The sequence below is a fragment of the Etheostoma spectabile genome, chromosome 22 (assembly GCF_008692095.1).
Source record: "Etheostoma spectabile isolate EspeVRDwgs_2016 chromosome 22, UIUC_Espe_1.0, whole genome shotgun sequence".
Classification (NCBI taxonomy): Eukaryota; Metazoa; Chordata; class Actinopteri; order Perciformes; family Percidae; genus Etheostoma; species Etheostoma spectabile.
In genome coordinates this window covers 8,827,122-8,845,301 of record NC_045754.1, presented here as the reverse complement: position 1 = coordinate 8,845,301, position 18,180 = coordinate 8,827,122, and the positions used below count along the sequence as shown (strand labels likewise).

The 18,180-nt window shown below is 38.9% G+C and overlaps 2 protein-coding genes across 29 annotated transcripts in view; one reads left to right on the top strand and one right to left on the bottom strand.

Annotated features, from left to right (window-relative positions):
* The window catches only part of scrib (scribble planar cell polarity protein), a 73,253-nt gene extending 63,026 nt beyond the window's left edge, over positions 1-10,227 (top strand). For 15 of the 26 annotated variants that reach the window (XM_032504009.1, XM_032504003.1, XM_032504006.1 and 12 more), the window contains 11 exons: positions 337-504; positions 938-1,097; positions 1,211-1,433; positions 1,524-1,613; positions 1,701-1,883; positions 2,796-2,936; positions 3,521-3,660; positions 4,255-4,292; positions 4,800-4,874; positions 6,599-6,653; positions 8,198-10,227. In XM_032504009.1, the coding sequence (XP_032359900.1) occupies positions 337-504; positions 938-1,097; positions 1,211-1,433; positions 1,524-1,613; positions 1,701-1,883; positions 2,796-2,936; positions 3,521-3,660; positions 4,255-4,292; positions 4,800-4,874; positions 6,599-6,653; positions 8,198-8,334 (1,410 nt within the window). In that variant the 3' untranslated portion in view covers positions 8,335-10,227. Of the gene's footprint in view, positions 1-336; positions 505-937; positions 1,098-1,210; positions 1,434-1,523; positions 1,614-1,700; positions 1,884-2,795; positions 2,937-3,520; positions 3,661-4,254; positions 4,293-4,799; positions 4,875-6,598; positions 6,654-6,749; positions 6,780-8,197 lie in introns of all 26 variants that reach the window. The other 11 variants (XM_032504020.1, XM_032504019.1, XM_032504018.1 and 8 more) reach the window with 8 other exon arrangements.
* kif9 (kinesin family member 9) overlaps positions 4,339-18,180 on the bottom strand; it is a 16,740-nt gene continuing 2,898 nt past the window's right edge. The window contains exons 9-22 of one of the 3 annotated variants that reach the window (XM_032504031.1): positions 17,938-18,002; positions 17,764-17,841; positions 17,540-17,608; positions 16,461-16,565; positions 16,294-16,349; positions 16,095-16,182; positions 15,862-15,953; positions 15,496-15,675; positions 15,190-15,395; positions 11,029-11,193; positions 10,841-10,920; positions 10,530-10,607; positions 10,344-10,424; positions 4,339-6,193 (exon numbers count right to left, since the gene is read on the bottom strand). In XM_032504031.1, the coding sequence (XP_032359922.1) occupies positions 6,050-6,193; positions 10,344-10,424; positions 10,530-10,607; positions 10,841-10,920; positions 11,029-11,193; positions 15,190-15,395; positions 15,496-15,675; positions 15,862-15,953; positions 16,095-16,182; positions 16,294-16,349; positions 16,461-16,565; positions 17,540-17,608; positions 17,764-17,841; positions 17,938-18,002 (1,487 nt within the window). In that variant the 3' untranslated portion in view covers positions 4,339-6,049. Of the gene's footprint in view, positions 6,194-10,275; positions 10,425-10,525; positions 10,608-10,840; positions 10,921-11,028; positions 11,194-15,189; positions 15,396-15,495; positions 15,676-15,861; positions 15,954-16,094; positions 16,183-16,293; positions 16,350-16,460; positions 16,566-17,539; positions 17,609-17,763; positions 17,842-17,937; positions 18,003-18,180 lie in introns of those variants that run through there. The other 2 variants (XM_032504033.1, XM_032504032.1) reach the window with 2 other exon arrangements.

Below are 18,180 nucleotides of genomic sequence, written 5' to 3'. Positions count from 1 at the left end.
AGGTAACCAAGGCATTTTTCCACAAAGAATGTTAGAATTCATGGTAGAACTTCAGACATTACCACAAAGTTATGAAATACGTGTGGCAGGGCACCTTTAACATTGCTTCACTCACAAGTTTCTCTAGTCCATTTGTAGGGTGTTTTAAAGTTAGCCCCAATAATATTTAAGAAGCCAGTTTAACATTCAGGAGTTTGTGACCGCCTGTGTAATGTGTTCTGCTGAATATTGAACATTCAGCTGCAAAAATAAAGTCTAGATATGCTCTAAGCTTACTGTGGTTACATACTGGTTCTTAGTCTGACAGTCTGCTGACGACCTATGTGGCCTTTTCAGCCAGAGTTGAACAACGAGGTGTTTGATGATGACATAGATGGTCAGGAGGGAGCTGGTAAGGGTTTGACCGGCAAGGTCTCCCCCCGACCCTCCCTTACACCTGACCGTCGGGAGTATATGAAACTGGCAGGAGTGCCTCGCCTCTCCAGGCCGTCCTGGGACCTGCAGGTACCCACCGCCTCTGCCACATCTACAGCAGCCCTGTTGTCTGTCTGGGTGTGCTTGGCTTTGATCGGTGGTGGTGTCTCTGCTCCCAGACGCTGGGACACAGCCATGTTACTTCTGTCAATGACGGGACTGGCAGTTCATTGATCTTAAATCAGATGATGGTGCTGGGTTCTGTTTCTGTTCTGTTGTTTAATTGGTTTCTTTCTTCTCGGTGATAGTTTTCTCCTATGGCATCTCTTGTGATATACTCTGCTCTACTGGCAAATGGCTCTTCAATAATGCAAATAACAATTTAAAAAAAAACTTTTACAAATATTACTGTATATTTAGCTTTTTTGTCATTTAATATCACTGGTGCTACAACCTCAACACTTATCTATTATTATATTTATGATTTTGAATTTGGGCCTTGATTTTTCTTCTTACCCTACAGAGTCCTTCTCCTGGTGGTAGGGACAGCCCAGAGCAGCGCTCCTTCAGGGACAGACAGAAGTATTTTGAGATTGACGTGAAGCATCAGACACCAGAGAAACCCAAACCTCGAGTGTCTCTTGTTGGAGAAGATGACCTCAAGAAAATGAGGGAGGAAGAAGGTGTGTTTCTATTGTTTTTTTATTGAGTATCCCTTTCTAGTAACTACTAAAAACATCTGACTTTACTAACCTGATACTGAAATTTACAACCCTGTAACTTTACCTGGGCCCAGAGAGGAAGTTTGAGCAACGAGCACGGGAGTACTTGCTGGATGAAGACGAGGAGGAGGAGGAGGAGGAGGACCTGGCTAAACAGGTGGCGCAGATGAAGGCAACTGGCAAAGTGTTACTGGATGGAGTGGAGTACAATGTGGAACCAGTAACCAGCCCATCCCAGCACTGTGCCACACCACCAAGTTACAACGTCACGCCACCGAGCTACTGTGGCAGCTCAGGGTAACGAGTTATTTATTATTATTATTATTATTATTATTATTATTATTATTGTTGCTTTAAACATTGTTTTTAATTTCTTTTTTTATGTAGGCCTTCCTCTGTTGATGGTAAAGGAGAGTCTCAGAGGAATTCACTGGAGGACAGCTTCAGGCTGGAGCAGAGGCCCAACTCCATGACTGGGTGATTACATTGCACGCAACACCTTTGACTGTCTCTTTGCTGTTGTTTTTGTCACTGTATTCATCACTGCTACTTGTGTCTTGTCAGTCTGATCCCAGTGTACCCCGGGGACTCGGCTGCTCCCATCCGCACAGCCAAAGCAGAGCGCAGACATCAAGAGAAACTCCGTATGCAGAGCCCCGAGCTGGCTGTGGCCCTCGACAAGGACCTGTCCCCTGCTGAGAAACGAGCTCTAGAGGCTGAGAAGAGAGCCATGTGGAGGGCAGCACGGTAAATAAGCGTCTTACTGTTTATTACTAGAACATAGATATTGAAAAGGATGTTTAAAAGGAAAAATTAATCAGTTACCAATTCTATAGTTAGATAAACTTGTTTTAATGCAGTGTGACAGCAGTTTGGCAGTGGTTATAAGAATTTACGTATCTGTAAGCATAAATTAACCAGTAAAGAGAGCAATACATTTTCATCAAAGAGGTCGCTGTCACATTGCTGATGACAATCATGTTAAAAATTCCTGATTATTGTCATTGTTGGCTGATTTTTAAATCCTTGGATTATCTTTGAAATGGCATTCATTTTGTTAAGTAGAACCAAAACTGATTGCAGTAAAACATTTATGTTTTGTAATAATAGAATTTCAAATCTTGGCAGGCAATATACAACAACTTTTTCTTTTTTACTGAAATATTAAGAAGAAGTGTATTTTATTTTATTTATTTTATTCTATCAGTTGACTAAACCTCTAATTATAAATTAATATATAAACTAGAGACTATTTTTCAAACAAACTGTAATGGCCTTTAGTAACTTCTTGGCTGATAAACGAGGTCAGAACATATTTTAAGCAGAGAGGGTTGGGTTTTTTTTTTGGTAAACTGTTTGCCATAATGATTGATAACCAGGTTCAATGTGCAGTGAAGTTCTCAGCCCATTCTGTGTCCTGTGTGTAATTAGTCCGTCTCCTCTCTTAACTATTTTCATGTCTAGAATAGAGATCTTATTTATTATTCATGGCTCCTCTAAATGTCAGTGTTTTACCTTCCATTCTTTGGTTTTCTTCTCTTTTCCTGTCTTTATGCCTTTCTTTCCTTCCTCTTCTTATATTCCTCCTTCCTCCTGGTGCACTTCTGGTCCTATTCCCTCCTTCTGTCTGTCCCTCTCCCTGGCTTGACGGGGGCCCAGGCCCTGTGGCCTAGAGGAAGATGTTAGGCAGTATGAGCAGGATCTGGCTAAGAGGCTCTACCAGGCCAGAGTGAGGGCATCTCAGGCCGGGGCCCCCCAGCCCCCCACCTCTTCCTCGTCCTCTGCAGCCTCCCAGCTCAGGTCTGCTCCTTGGCCCCAGCCACCAGGGCCAGACGCACGGCATCGTGGGGGTGTGCTGGGGTGCTTTGGCGTTGGGGTATTTTGCTAGAGGCCGATTTCGGAAAGGTCCAAGCAAGCACTCGCAGCAACACTGTGACGGTGCTTCCACTGCCTTTCTAGTGCTGTCTTGCTTTTGCACGTCTTTGCTGTTTCTGTTTCTACCTTTCCTCTGGTTCCCCCCTCTCTATTCTCTGTCTTGTCTCTTCCTCCCTGCAGCACTCTTTTCATTTGCGCCTTGTTGTTCTCTTGATTTCCATACTATTATTTGTACTAACACACATCACACAGTAAGTTTGCAAGCTATCTGTGAGCTGAGGGTAAGCCTACTAGCCGTAGGTAGTCCTTTTCCTGGAATGCCTCCTCTTTTTATTGTGCAATTAAATTAAACTGATGGTGTGACAGCAAACCAGGACAAGGAGCACCCAAAATTAGTAGTGAGCGGCACTACACCGAACCGTATCAGTGTGTGCCTCTGTCAGTCATTGTCTCTGTATTTCTTTCCTTATTTTCTATTATTTATCTGATGGTGGTTGTTTCTCTTGTAGAATGAAGTCTCTGGAGCAGGATGCACTGAAAGCGCAGATGGTCATCGCCAAGTCTCGGGATGGGAAGAAACGTGGCACACTAGACCAGCTGACGGAGTCGCCCTCGCCCGCCCCAACACCCTCTCCCACACCTATGGAAGGTAGGAAGCTGCTCTCCGTCACACTGCTAAAGCCTGTTTCCATGACAAGTATTTTCTTTTTAAGTCATTACTTGGGGTTAATTTCTTAATATAGTGACAAATTCAAGGTCAGCTAACTAGTGTGTACTGGATGTTACACATTAGGGACACTAAGCATTTCCTGTCTTTGCCTCTCATTTTTAAATGATTTACCTCATTTGATAAAGCACTTAAAACAAACAAATAAAAGGTCATACATGCATTACACCAAATGCATATTATATTAAAATGCCAAGGATAGACACAACAGAGACACAGTTAACATAGGTACAAAGTATAAACATATACTTACTATTCAATCATCCAACTTAATGACATTGTAAGAAACTTCTCAAGACTAATTTATGTTCTCTTTCTTTTCTTACCTGATGTTTTGTAATTTTGTTTTTACTTCTGTTAACACCCTGCAAAATTTATTTTTGTGAATTAATCATTGTTTTAAAAAGTACTGTATAAATCTATACTTAACTGCAAATGAAATCTAAAGCTAAGTGTTTCATCCTTACCCCTTCTTGCCTTTCTGTTAACTTCACGTTTCCTGTTTTCCTCTGACAGAGCTCAGTCCTCGAGGAGTAACCTCTCCGGGCCGGCTGGTAAGTGCTAAACCGTTTTCTTAATGTCCATTTTGTTTTTGACAGATTTTTCCTCTGGCTTCTTTGTCAGTGTGAACAGTTTACTGCATCCTTTGAACGGACATGGAGAGCTTGAATCAGCAAATATTTGAGCAAAGCTGTAATACTGACTTCAATTTGAGAAAAGGCAACAAATAAGATTGTTGGTTTACCAGCTGGGAAAAGGGAAAAAGTTGATTAGTTTCAAATCACATATGCATTAATCCATCATCTTGCTCATTGTCACTCAAGCCAATCGGAGCTAAGAACACACTGCTCTAAAATCATATGCCACAGCTGGCTGTTTGAATCACCCATTAGCCTCTCTGCCTCCCTACTCTCCTTTTTCTATTCCCTCATCCCTTACCCTTATTCAATTTCCTTTTGACTTCTCCATTCTTTTCTCCTCCTTTTTATATTTCTCCAACCCCCGTTTTCCTCTTTTCTCCCTCCTCGTCCTTTGCTCATTCCTGTTTGCTATCCTTCTAGTCCCTGTCGTCAAAGAAGTTTGACTACCGACAGTTTGCTGCCATTCCTTCTTCCAAACCCGTATACGACATCCAGGTATTGGCTGCATGCTGAGCTGCCGGGGCTTCGGCCTCCTCCCTTACCCCCTGGCTTTCACTTCTGCCTCCCCCCTCTAGTTTCTCTGTTAAGAGGCATCAGTGTGACTGAAGTCTGGGGTCCGGGCCCCTTAAATGATAAGGACTTCCTGCTGTGCACTATAGGGATTGGCTCACTAACTCAATGAAGAGATACTTGCTCTACATAAATAACACTGAATCAGCCCTTTGGTCTCCCTCCAGTTCTGCCTCCCTCTTCCTGGTCTCCCACTTACCACTCACAAATGTACGAACATCTGTAGCAGTAACTCCTCACCCTCATCTCTCTTTTAGCTAACTCAATCAATCACAGACAATAACACTCAACAGCTGCTGAGATGCAGACAGTTTTTTTCTATCCCACTAACCAGAAGTAGTTCTAGGGGAAATGGCCACAAACACTCATCCACTCTCACATTCACTTCCATCAGCTGTCTTGTTTCACGCATGTGTTGCAAATCAGACAGAGGTAAAACATCATCTCTAGATCTCCTCTCACGCTTTAAGAATGTTATCTGCTAAAGGGTCTGGGCTACCTTTTAGGATAGAAGTTTTGCGTAGGTTTGTGTAAAATAGTTTAAATTATTTTTCTCTGTGTGGAAATAGAGAAATAATAGAATCCTGTAGTGAGCTTGTCTCTAAGTGGTCTTTTAATTTGTAGGGTGAATCATCTGTGATCACGTGTCACTGTTAGTCTGCACCCCATGGTGGGATCTTGTGTGGTTTGATTGTTGCACAGTGACCTCAGTGTGGTTCTTCCCTTTGGCGGACGTAATTTAATTGACATCACTCTACATATGTAAGTGTTTGCAAAATGTTCCCTGCATATGAATTGACAATTGAAGTAGTGTTTAAAGGTTGTGTGTATATTTATATAAACATAATGGTTATGCAGAACAAGGGACCGCTACGTTCTGCAAGGTGTGGGTCACAAGTCAGCAGAACACTGTAATCCAAATACAAACAATGCAAACATTTACAAATGTAACAGCAATTAACATGAGAGAGAAACTCAATAAAGACCAGCCTCCCTCTAAAATATGACACTGTGCTTTTAAGATTTTAATATTAAACACTAAATTAAATATATTAATATTCATACAAACAAAACATCTGGTTAAAGATGTTAGATTTCAATCACAATTCTATAGTCAACTGGAGAAATATCAGATACGTAACAAAGAAGACGCAGTTGAGTGAAATTGTTGTAAAAAGTATGTCGGTCATGGTTGGTCGGTCAGTCCACAGCTTGCAGCTCGTAGGGGTCCTCTGAGAGTGTCCCTAAGTAGAATAAACAGCTTCTCAACACGGATGACAAAGGAAAACATGCTGCTTTGTTTTTCGTTGTGAATTGGTGACTCTTGTTGGTGCTGTACTATTGCTCGGTTGGCTGTCTCTTTTGTGGATGTGCCTACACTACACAACAAACCCCGGAACTGATGAACTAACGTAACATCCCTTTCCTTTAACATGCCAATATCTCCTGGGGAGTAGTCGAGTAGGGGTACTCTGGCTTATGCGGCTCTGTCAGATTGGGAGCTTCAGCGCTGCCTGCTAAACCGGCAGTGAGCGGCTGGCACATCCTTTCGCTGCCAGCTCCACTGCTCACGTGGTGACGGCTTCCCCTGGGATATAGGTTACTAAAACACAGCTGCTGCTTATTTACAGTCTCTTCTTCTCTTACAGTCCCCTGACACAGTTGATGACCTGCAGTTCATCGACGACGGCTCCAGCAACCCAAGTGAGTACTGGAGCTATGCAGTATTTCAAATTGTATTTTAAACAGACATAAGCAATGCATTTGTTACCTTAATTTCTTCTATCCACTTTGATTCAGGTGACTACCTGGGATAAGCAGCTCCTATTGGTAGGATTCTGTGTGCATGTGTTTTGGGGTCTGAATGTGATTGTATTTATTGAAACAGCGTGTGTTTGTTTGTGCATTTATAGTCTAACCTGCTAGTTGTGTGGCATAACTGTGGGCTCAGGTATTAATATTAAGACGTGTTTACCTGGGTGTGCTTCGCCTGCTGCTGCCCACCACATATGAAGCAGCACCTGATGTTGAGACCAAAGTGGAAGAGAAATTTTCTGCGTCTAAAGTATTAATCTCACACTAACCGTGATCCAGACCTGCATGAATTAGTGTTGACTGAAACTAGTAATTACAGGGAGCTCTAAGTGATTCTATTATCATGTTGGTGTTGGGATGTTTACATGCACACATGAAACTGGGTTATACAAATAATGGGATTATTACATTTTGTAACTTGTTTTCAATATGTATATTTGTCAAAAGACACTGGCTGCTAAATTTTGCGTGAGGTAGTGGGATTCTGTTAATTTGACATTAGCATGCCCACTGACTGAAAGTAATTTTTTATCACATAATGAACAGATTTTTTTTTTTTTTTAACATACTCTATGACTTTTTTATAAAATGTTTTAAGACATACTATTCTATTACTCACTTTTTGTGATATTTTTACAACATACTATGACTTTTTTTTTTTACAAAGTTTTTATGACTTACTAGCCCATTACTTTAAAAGAAAAATAATACTATGACTTTTTAGGACATGATATAGGCTGTTTATGGCATATTGACTTTTTTTGTGAATCTGCCAATACATGCAGCATATCAGTCATCAGAAGTCACCCCTGACTGAAGCATGGCCTTTTAACTGTTAACAGCAGTGGAAACAGACTTATTTAGACTTTTAGAGGCTACTATCCGTTAATTTTATGCATGGATGGATTGCTTCATGTAAGTATCTCCTTTCATCCACTTACACTGCTGGCATAGCATGACTGTCTTTGTTCTGCACATGCGTAAAATGCCAATTATAAACCCAGTTAAACATAAATATGGCCAAGAAATCAATTTACTGAAAAGCAGACCATAACCCAGTCACTTAAGTGCATGTAAACACACTGAGTAAAAACATATTTTTAAAGAGACTGTGAATTTGTTCTTGCAGTAACTTTAATGGCATTGACCTTTTGAGTTTAAATACAGAGCCCATTGAGGTGGCTGGTTTAAATATGCAGTCACGGAGTACATCAGTTTTCTTCTAAAAGCTTTTGCTTGTTTCGTGATCTGAATGTGGGGCTTCTCTCGCAGGTTTAAGGGATCCATCCACTTTCCGCATAAATCCAGTTGCCTTCATCTTTCTTCCTCACCACAGCTGCTGTTGGGAACTGATTGTCATGTAAAAAGAAGTTCAACTGCAGCAGCTTGATAGATGTTACTGAAGTTATTCTCTCTGTTTTTGTGTTGTTCAGTGCTTTCTGCGCGCCCTGAGGCCGAGCTACCCACCCCGCTGCCTGCCACCTCCGCCCTGGAGGAGATGGCCTTGTACAGCAACAAGCGCAAACTGAGGCAGGGCCGTCGCAGCCTGGAAACCGCCATGCCCACGTAACACCCCACACTAAGAAGAAAGCCGAAGACATAACGCGAACACACACATTTAGATGCACTGTGGAACACAAAAGTGCATCCATAAAAGGTGCAGAGTCACCAAACACTACACATGGTGTCAGTATAGCGAGATTTACTCTCCCATATATAACCACTGCAGAGACTAAGGCACTGATGGTCTCCACACGTACACACTCACTTATATCCTGCGTGCCAGTCTTGCCTATACACTCTGTGGATGAGATGGCAAGTTGCTCAACAGTCCCTGATTGGCAAGAAAGATAGTGTGGTTAGCTAGGATTGCTACTTACAGACCATTCTTTTTGTTGTACACTTGGTTTACCAAGTAGAAACTGATTTATTTTAAAAAAGGTGGTGACCGAAGTTTTTAGTTGTTTAGTTTTTGCACCTCTAATGATTTTACTGTTTTAAAGAAAAAAACGCATACTGGAAGAGAAAAGAAATGGGTCATAGCTATACTAACTTCTTGAATTATATTGTTTAGGCTTTGATTGAATAGATTTGTAAAATGTCAGGAGTTTCTTTAGACTTGGGCAGACAGGAGTGTATATATTAATTGAGGAGGGAACATCCTGCTACCTTCACAATCACAAATTGTGGAGAGCTTTTAAAAAAGAAAAGAAAAAAAAAGCTACATATCTTTTTTTGCACTGCCACAGATCTGCTTTTTAAGAACGTACAGTATATCTTAATTTATTGTTTTTAGCGTTTTACTCAAATTGAAGGCCTTCTATTTTACACTGTTTTAACCCCTCCGGTCGTGAGCACAAAGACTGATGGTTATCATGATTTATCTTTAAATTTCAAAGATAGTTATGGGTCACTAAATCAAAGATTTCAACTAATGAATTTATATTGTACTTTATTTTTTTATTATTAGAGAATCATATCTACAAATTAGATAGCTTGGACAAAGTATAGCTGTTGCACATCTGTGTCACACTTGTGATTGAATGTGCTACATTCCCCTTGTATGACAACACTGAAGGCAGCAGCATTGATCAGGCAGCTTTACAAAAACAGATCACAGCATCAAATACTAAAGTTTGGAAACATTCATTTTTAGTATAATTAATTAACGGTACTCATCCAACCCTGTTTAGGGTATTATTTTAGCAATGTGAATTATCTGGGATATTCCAGAGTGACGTGAAGGTAGCAGGTGTTTTATTTTTCTGTCTATGGTTTATTTAAATCTGACGCCACTGAAAAATCATTTATTATTGTGTGAATAATGTACAAATACTGAAAGGAAAGCAAACTGGGTTTGAAACTGAGCCAATCTTGACCTTGACCAAGTGAGTGTCTGGACTGCTGAGGCATCTAGATTTGGACAGGCTTGGTATTGGGATGCTCTCTGCATGTATATTGGTTTGTTAATGGGAGAGCTGAGAGAGGCAAAAACAATTAGAAATTCCTCTCAAGACATTCTTATTCAGTTCACTGCTTGACATACTGTCAGTGTATGTACATATCTGATAGGTATTTCTGCAGAATCACGGTATAGTAGCATTTGTGTTAATTTAATGTAGGGTCTTTGAATGATAGCTTTCCATGTTGCTCTCACTGACTGAAATTCAGTTTGTTTGATAACATTTGCAATAGCTGATATCTTCTTTTTTTAACTTTGTTAGGTAAATCTTTTTTTTCTGATGGGTTTCACTACATTATTAATGCAGTGTTTCATGTTTTTGTTTATTCTTTTGTCTTGAGTTCTCTTTGGAGGCTTTTACTTTTACTAGGTTGGAGGGAAAGGGTCAGAAGTCCTAGGGTTAGCGCTCACACAAGACTGTAACTAGTGAATTTGTACAACCAAAGAAGTCTATTTTGTGGTTCAGGAATAATAAATTTTACTTTTCATTTACGAAGCTGATACATTGTGTTGTCTTTTGTGCTTGATTAGATGTGGAAAAACCCCAAGAGAAGAAGTGAATGACTAAAAAGGAACATTTAACACATGTGGACACTTTAGTTAGTTACTTAGCTAACAGGTAGAATAGGAGGAAGTCTTCTCTGTCCAGACCTTGCAGACGAGTTAGTTTGCGCCGGAGTAAAGGACAGTGCCCTCCTCTGTAGAGAAAGAAAGCTTTAATTTTTGCATTATTGCTTGTTAATGTATTATTTGATTAAATAAGAAGTTGTTCATTAGAGCTAAAAACAGAATGGGACACCCACTTTTTTCATTCTGTATTGGGCGTTGTAGAAGGACTCCGAGCTGGAGCTGTCAGGCAGAAGCCCCTTGTCATCCTCCCCCTAAGATCAACAGGGAAGCAGATAATTTTATACCAAAATTTAGTTGCAACTTTTCCAATACATGGCAAACTAAAATTATTTCCTCTCCACACCTGTTACAAAAATAGAGAATCCTTGTTTAATTGAGTCATGCACCTGTTTTTCCTTTACATCCAGGGTTTGCTTTTTGGAAAACTATACAGAAACGTTTTCTCCATTTAAGACACAATGTGGTAAATATGAGGCAAACTCACTTGTTCAAGGGTCCTATCTATGGTTATGTCCAGCTCCTCTTCAGGCACCGGGAAAGACTTTTTATACCAGTTCTCAAATTCTTGGACACACATGAGCAATTGATTATTATTCTCAGCGTTTAATAGGAACAAATATTCCAGCCATGAAAGCAGGAAAGAAGAAGATAAAAGATATTTGTAGAACTGACCAGAAAGCAGGCGCTCCCTGCACTGATCCACAAGACGTTGACAATAGTTGACCTCTGCCTTGACGTCACATTGCACCTCATATCTCTGCCGGTACAGGGCCTTCAGCTCTCTGAGCTGCATCAATGAAGTGTCATCTGGCTCCCCCTCCGTAACCAAATACTGACCTGAAAAAATGTATTAAACTATTACACACTGAATGTCTTCTGTGATTATTCATCCAGTTGTCGTTGTCCTGTCAAAAAGAGATAATATGCCATAATAAGGTCATAGTATAGTATATTGAAAAACAAAGTCACAAAAAAGCATTAGGATAGTACATGTCGAAAAAAAGTAAAGGATAGAAAGTTGAAAAAAAGCCAAAGTATAGTATTTGTTGAAATAATTCACAAGGTAATTGTATGTTAAAAAAAAGTACATTATGTTAGTCATAAAAATGTCATAGTATAGTATGTGGAAAAAAAAGGAAAAAAATAATCCCAAAGTATAATATGTTGAAAAAAAAGCCACAAAAAAGCCAAAGGATAGTAATGTATGTAAAAAAAAAAAGATAAAAATAGTCAAATTATTGTATGTCAACAATGTCACAAAAGTCATAATTTAATGTGTTACAAAAAGCCATAGTGTATAGTATGTCGAAAAGTAAAAAACATAGTTTGGTGATTTCAATAAACGTCATTAAAAAAACATAATATTGTAAAGCAGCACGGGGCCCAAGGGTTAAGACTGTGGCCTCACAGCAAGAAGGCACAGGGTTTGAAAGAATGTCAAAAATAAGTCACAGTATAGTATGTCAAAAAAAGTCATAGTATAGTATGTTTCAAAAAGTCAAAAGAAAGCCATAGCATAGTATGTCGGAAAAAGTATGTTGAAAAAAGTAATAAAAATGCAATAGTATAGTATGTCGAGAAAAAGTCATAGTATAGTATGTGGAAAAAGTCACAAAAAAATCATAATATAGTATGTTGAAAAAAGTCATAGTATAGTAGGTCATAATATTAAACCATATAAAAAATCATAGTATGTTGAAAAAAGTAATAAAATCGCAATAGTATAGTATGTTGAAAAAAGTAACAGTATAATATGTAGAAAAAAGCCATATTATAGTATGTTGAAAAACATCATAGTATAGTATGTGTAAAAAAGTCACAAAAAGTCATAGTATAGTATGTCGGAAAAAAAATTACAGTATGTCAAAAAGGATCATAAAAGAGTCATAGTATAGTATGTTGAAAAAAGGTCATAAAAAAAGTCATATTATAGTGTGTCGAAAAAAAGTCAATATAGTATGTTGAAAAAAGTCATAGTATAGTATGTGGAAAAAGTCACAAAAAATCATAATATAGTATGTTGAAAAAAGTCATGGTATAGTAGGTCATAAAATTAAACCATAAAAAACTCATAGTATAGTATGTTGAAAAAAGTCATAAAAATGTATTAGTCTGTCAAAAAAAAAAAAAAAATCACTAAAAAATAATAATATAGCATGTTGACAAAAAGCCATAGTATAGTACGTCCAAATAGGCCATAGTAAATAGTACTGAACCATAGTATTGTATAGCAGCACAGTGACCCAATGGTTAAGACCGGGGCCTTACAACAAATAGGCACAGGGTTTGAAACCAAATAGTACATACAGAGTGTAGAAAAATGTCAATAATCAAAAAAAGTAATAAATAGCATAGCATGTTACAAAAAAACATAGTATGTTGAAAAAAAGTTATAGTAGAGTACATCAAAAAGTATGTCTGAAAAAAGACGTATGTGGAAAAAAGTCACAAATAGCCATAGCATGTCAAAAAACGTCATAGTATGTAAAAAAAAAAAGACATAGTACTTAGAAAAAAGTCATATTATGTCATAATATAGTTTGCATTTTTTTTTTTGATCATTCCGAAAATATAAATATAGTTTGTGGAAAAACATCATATAAATATCAATATCATAATCATATATAAAAACATATGAGTTAATGAGTTAAAGTTCATGAAGACAGTAAGTGCAACCCTTTTGAACCATGTGCCGCACTGCGCACAAACCCTTTTTTCTGCCGTCAACCTAGCAAAAGTGGATTTAGACATGCCCTAAATGCACCTACGCTATGCGCTTCGATCGTTAAAATAGGGCCCCAAATGTCAGATGATGATGACATGTATAGGCAGCGTAGCATGTTATATATACAAGCGAACATGCTTGCCAGAAGTTCTCATGGTGTTCTGATCCTGTCAAGCAGGGCCGGCCTGTGGCTTAGGCAGTATAGGCAAATGCTAAGGGCGCAAACCACCAGGGGCGCGGCCTGTGCGTACCTGTAACGTAGGGTGACCAGATCGTCCCGGTTTCCGGGGACAGTCCCTTATTTTGGCTACCTGTCCGGCTGGATCTGTCCCCGGAAATGTCCCCGGTTTTCACTGAAAGACCCGAAATGGATGAAAGAAAAAACGTAGCCGATAATCGCACACCCAACACACGCAGGCTCCAGACCGCCAGAGCCAGCGGTGCTCAGAGAGGTTTTAGAAAGCCGTATTTTACGATGCTAAAAAGCACTGATTATTTACATGGAGTCTGGTGCGTTTAGCGAACGCAATTTCGCGGACTTTTATGTTTTAAAAAGGATCTTAATCTTTAACAGAAAGGTCGACCTCCTTAGAAATCCTTTCCATAATGTTGTCAGACACTTAGAATATTAATCTGAGTCTGTTAGCAGCTAAACAAGCACTTTTATGAACGTAAATACAAGCTGGACAATTATCCTATTAACTTACATTGCAGCGATCTCGTTTAATACTGCATCAATGTCAAAGGAAATATGTCCTCAGTAGTTTTTATTGTATCTGATTCTCAATGAGCTGTTGCAGAAACAAGCCTTGAGCAGTAAAGCAAAAGCTGTCAGATAAATGTAGTTCAGTAAACATTACAACATTATGAAATATTGAGACTTTCTATCTTGAAATATTAAGACTTTCTATCTTGAAATATTAGGACTATAAGGACTTTCTATCTTGAAATATTAGGACTTTCTATCTTGAAATATTAGGACTATAAGGACTTTCTATCTTGAAATATTAAGACTTTCTATCTTGAAATATTAGGACTATAAGGACTTTCTATCTTGAAATATTAGGACCATTAGGACTTTATATTTTGAAATATTAAGACTTTCTATCTTTAAATATTAGGACTTTTTATCTTGAAGTATAAGGATGGATTTTTTATCTTGAAATATAAGGATTTCTAGCTTGAAATAAGGACTTTTATCTTGAAATATTGACTTTTTATCTTGAAATATTGGGCCTTTTTATCTTGAATTTAGGATTTCTATCTTGAGGTGGAGTGGAGTGGAGTAGGAACTAGCAGCAGGGTGGGTCTAGGATGATACCTTGGGGGGCTCAGCCCTAATGAGAACAGTCTAGGTCTAGTGTCCCTGTTTTAAGTTTTACAAAAATAAAACATTACGTGTTTTGGAGGTAAATACGCTTCTGAGCTGAAAATGTCCCCGGATTTTGTCTGAGAAATCTGGTCACCTTACTATAACGTCACCTTAATTAAAAAAACAAGCCAGAATTCTTTTACCTGCATCTAAATCCATAATGTTAAGCGTCCTAAACTGTCTGGTGCCCAGGGGAGGAAAAAAGAAAAGTAGAGGAGGAAAACGTGACAAAGACAGAGGTAATGTTACAGTAAAGTTGATGTGATAATGATATTATTTTGCTGTTGCAGAACAATGATCGATAATAGCATTAGCCGTTAGCATGACATGTTGGCTAATCAATAAATAGCGAGCGCTATCTGTTGTTTAACATCAGTTAACTGTACAGGATGCAAGGGGCGCCACCTAAAATCTTGCCTAGGGCACCAAATTGTTTAGGGCCGGGCCTGCTGTCAAGATAAACCTCTTTAGAGCGTATTTTACTGCTTTTTACACGGCCACCTTGTGGGTCAAGTTTAGCGGCGTCACTGCAAGAAGGCACAGATTTCGAACTCACATAGTACAGAATATTGAAAAATGTCAATAATCAAAAAAGTAATACAAATGTCATATTCTAGTAGGTTGGAAAAACTCATAGTATAGTATGTCAAATTAATGTCGTATAGTAAGTATGGCAAAACAGTCCTAATATTGTATGTCGAAAAAAATAGATAGAGGATTTAAACATTTTTAGTACCTTGGCCTCCTCTCGTCTCATGCTGCTGTATGGTTGCTGTGGTGCAGTCGATCTCTCTCTTGACAGCATTGACCTCCTCAGTGAGCTGTCGAAGAAAACTGCGGCGTTCCAGCAGAACAGCTTTGTTCTCCTTAAGGATGCGGTTGATCTTGCTGCCTCGTCCCACTTTAAAATCCTCAAAGGCTTCTGCTTTGGATGGAGTAGAGCTGGGCAGAGAAAGCACTTCAGTTGCAATGGTAAATGGTAAAAAAAAATCACTGCACATTCCTTCATTAGAATTACCACTGATATCTGAGCTAACCATACTCAGGGTTAAAGGGTTCATTGCCAGGTGGTTGTGATTCCTGCGTGTCCTGGCTCTCTGTAACTTCTTCTTGTGACCCCTGTTCCCTCACAGGCATCTGGACAGAATTCAGTTTTGATTTGGAGACACTTTCCAAACGCTTCCTTGAAACTGGACTCCCCTCTCCTTGTCTCTTGCTTTGGCTGGAAAATCACAATGAGTGTGAGATTAGGAAAAACAAACTAGTCCATTTAACTTAGTCTAGTCCTGTAGTCTGTTTGTTGTCATGCTCAAAGGTTTGGAATTACAGTTGCAATCATGGGGGATGGAAACAAGAGGTATAATTTTGCCAGTGACTGTTAGCTGTGGGAACACAGAGGTTCACCTACCTCTGTTTGTCCCTAGGCATTTTAGTGTAGGCTTTGGTCGAACTTGGGCGAAGTGCCTCCACATCCCCAGTGGTGTCTCTGGTATTCCACTTCTAAAATATTTTACAAATCAACATCTGATCAAAGCTCAATCACAAACAGCCTGTCAGTGGTACAATAGGCAAATTATGACGAATTACAACTACTAATTTCCATGAGATGTGACCCGAACAGTTAATCAGATGTTGACTGACCTTTCTATCAGTTGTGTTAGCACTTTGGTCTTTCTCCATCAAGTTGAAGGTCTGGGATAGCTCTGCCTTCACCTTCTGTTCCTGTTCCCTGCTCACATAAATAGATAAACATGGTGAATCCCTTACCATTAACAAATAAAGCCGAAACAGAAACACTGCATTTTGAAGTTGTAGATTTCAAAAGGTAGATGATACTCACTGCACAGCTACCTTGAACTGGGCAAACACTGCTTGGACCTGGAGGATACTTATGATCTGTAATTAGATGTCGTGCAGAGAGAAATTAAATGCTTCAAAAAACAATTCAAAGCCAAAATTTGGTGTGACAGAAAAAAATATTAACTGTGTTCTTTATTATGTTCTCACACTGATTTCCTCCAGGCTTCCCTTTAGGTACCTCTGAACCTGGTTGTGGATCTCAGCCAGCTGGGCTTCAGACAATGACTCGTACTTAATTCTCGGATGGTTAACCTGATAAAGGATGAATGATAGACATTTAACTTCTAATATAAACCGGCTGAAATATGTTTTGGATTCTAATGTGTTAAAATGAACATTAGGAAGCATTGTCTGGTACTTAAACATAACATGTGAGTTACATACTTTAATACAGGTCAAATTACAGTAATTTTACAGTATTTGTCATGGCTATTTTAGTTTAGGTAACTTCTGCTGTCTGTTATTCAGCCCGACTGTGCCACTCTGCTGCTGCTGATAAGGCAGAGACAATTACGGAAAATGGAGTCAGTTTGGATTACATAATCTCATCAAATACATTATACATATAATTTAAAAGGCCTGGCAATCTTACTTTACGAAAGCTGTTACTTACAGTTTTCAGATAAGTTGCTAAATTCATTGTATATTTGTGATATACCTGTTTCCTTTGGCCTATCCAGCCCTTGATTTTTTGGGGTTTGCAAATTTTGAAATTAGTCCAGACGTTTGAGTTTTTCACATCTTGCATGCCGATAGATGAAGCCAAGTTGCTAGCCCTCACATGGTCCAACTATTAGTTAGCGTGCTGGTAACGTTAGGAAAGGTGCCAGGATACGGTGAGGCTGTGACATGTTTTTCCTTCGGTCTGTCTACCACAGCTAGGCCTACACACATACGCACCCCTGTCCCTACACCAATATATAGCCAAAATGGCATGAATCTCATTTCATACCACCTCTGCGATGATTTGACTGTGAGATTGCCAGCCAAATCAGGCTCCCTCGATCAAAGCCTTGAAAATTCAGGGTCACTCCTAGATATTACTATACCTCATTTCATTTTAAGGGGTAATGCATGTATAATACAAAATAAAAAAGAATGAAGCATACTGATTCGGGCATTGATTACTATGGCAACGGTCAAAGTTTCAAAGCATTTGGGTCAGCCGTAAGACATATTTTATTGTAAGACATTATTATGACCATTTTCCTGCGAGCACTACTCACCAATGTGTTGTAGAAGGACAGTTCCTCTTTCAGCATGTGTACATCCTTCTGAAGTTTCTTGATCTGAGCCTAATCACAATAAACATTTCATGAGATCACTCACAAGAGCAGAGCACAATGCAGACTGTTAACAAAAGTAATACATATTTGTAACCGTGCATGACCTCCCTGAGTATTTTTTGTGTCACACATTATGTGGTATGTGCAATATCATGTGAACTCACTGCTGGATCGATGTGTTCATTAACAGCAGGGTTTGTCCGGATGCACATCATTCTGCTGGCAAAACGCAGTGTAGAGAGCTGCAAAAAATAGTAATTATCATCATTGTCCTGGAATGACACCACATGCAGTAAGAGACTGATTTTTTGTATTATATCATATAGTCCAATGCTTACTGTTTCTTCTATCTGTGCCGCCTCACCATAGATGTTGGCCACAAGCACAGTGTTGCAGTTCCCTCCTGCAGAAACAGACAAATGCATTATGTTTTACAAGTATTACAAAAAAGGTAAGCTACCACTTAAAGCTTTAGTGCACATCTTTTTTTTATATTAATAAACATCCACTTCATTCAAGCCATTGCCAAATGAGTTGATACAAAGCTAAATATATATATATATATATATATATATATATAT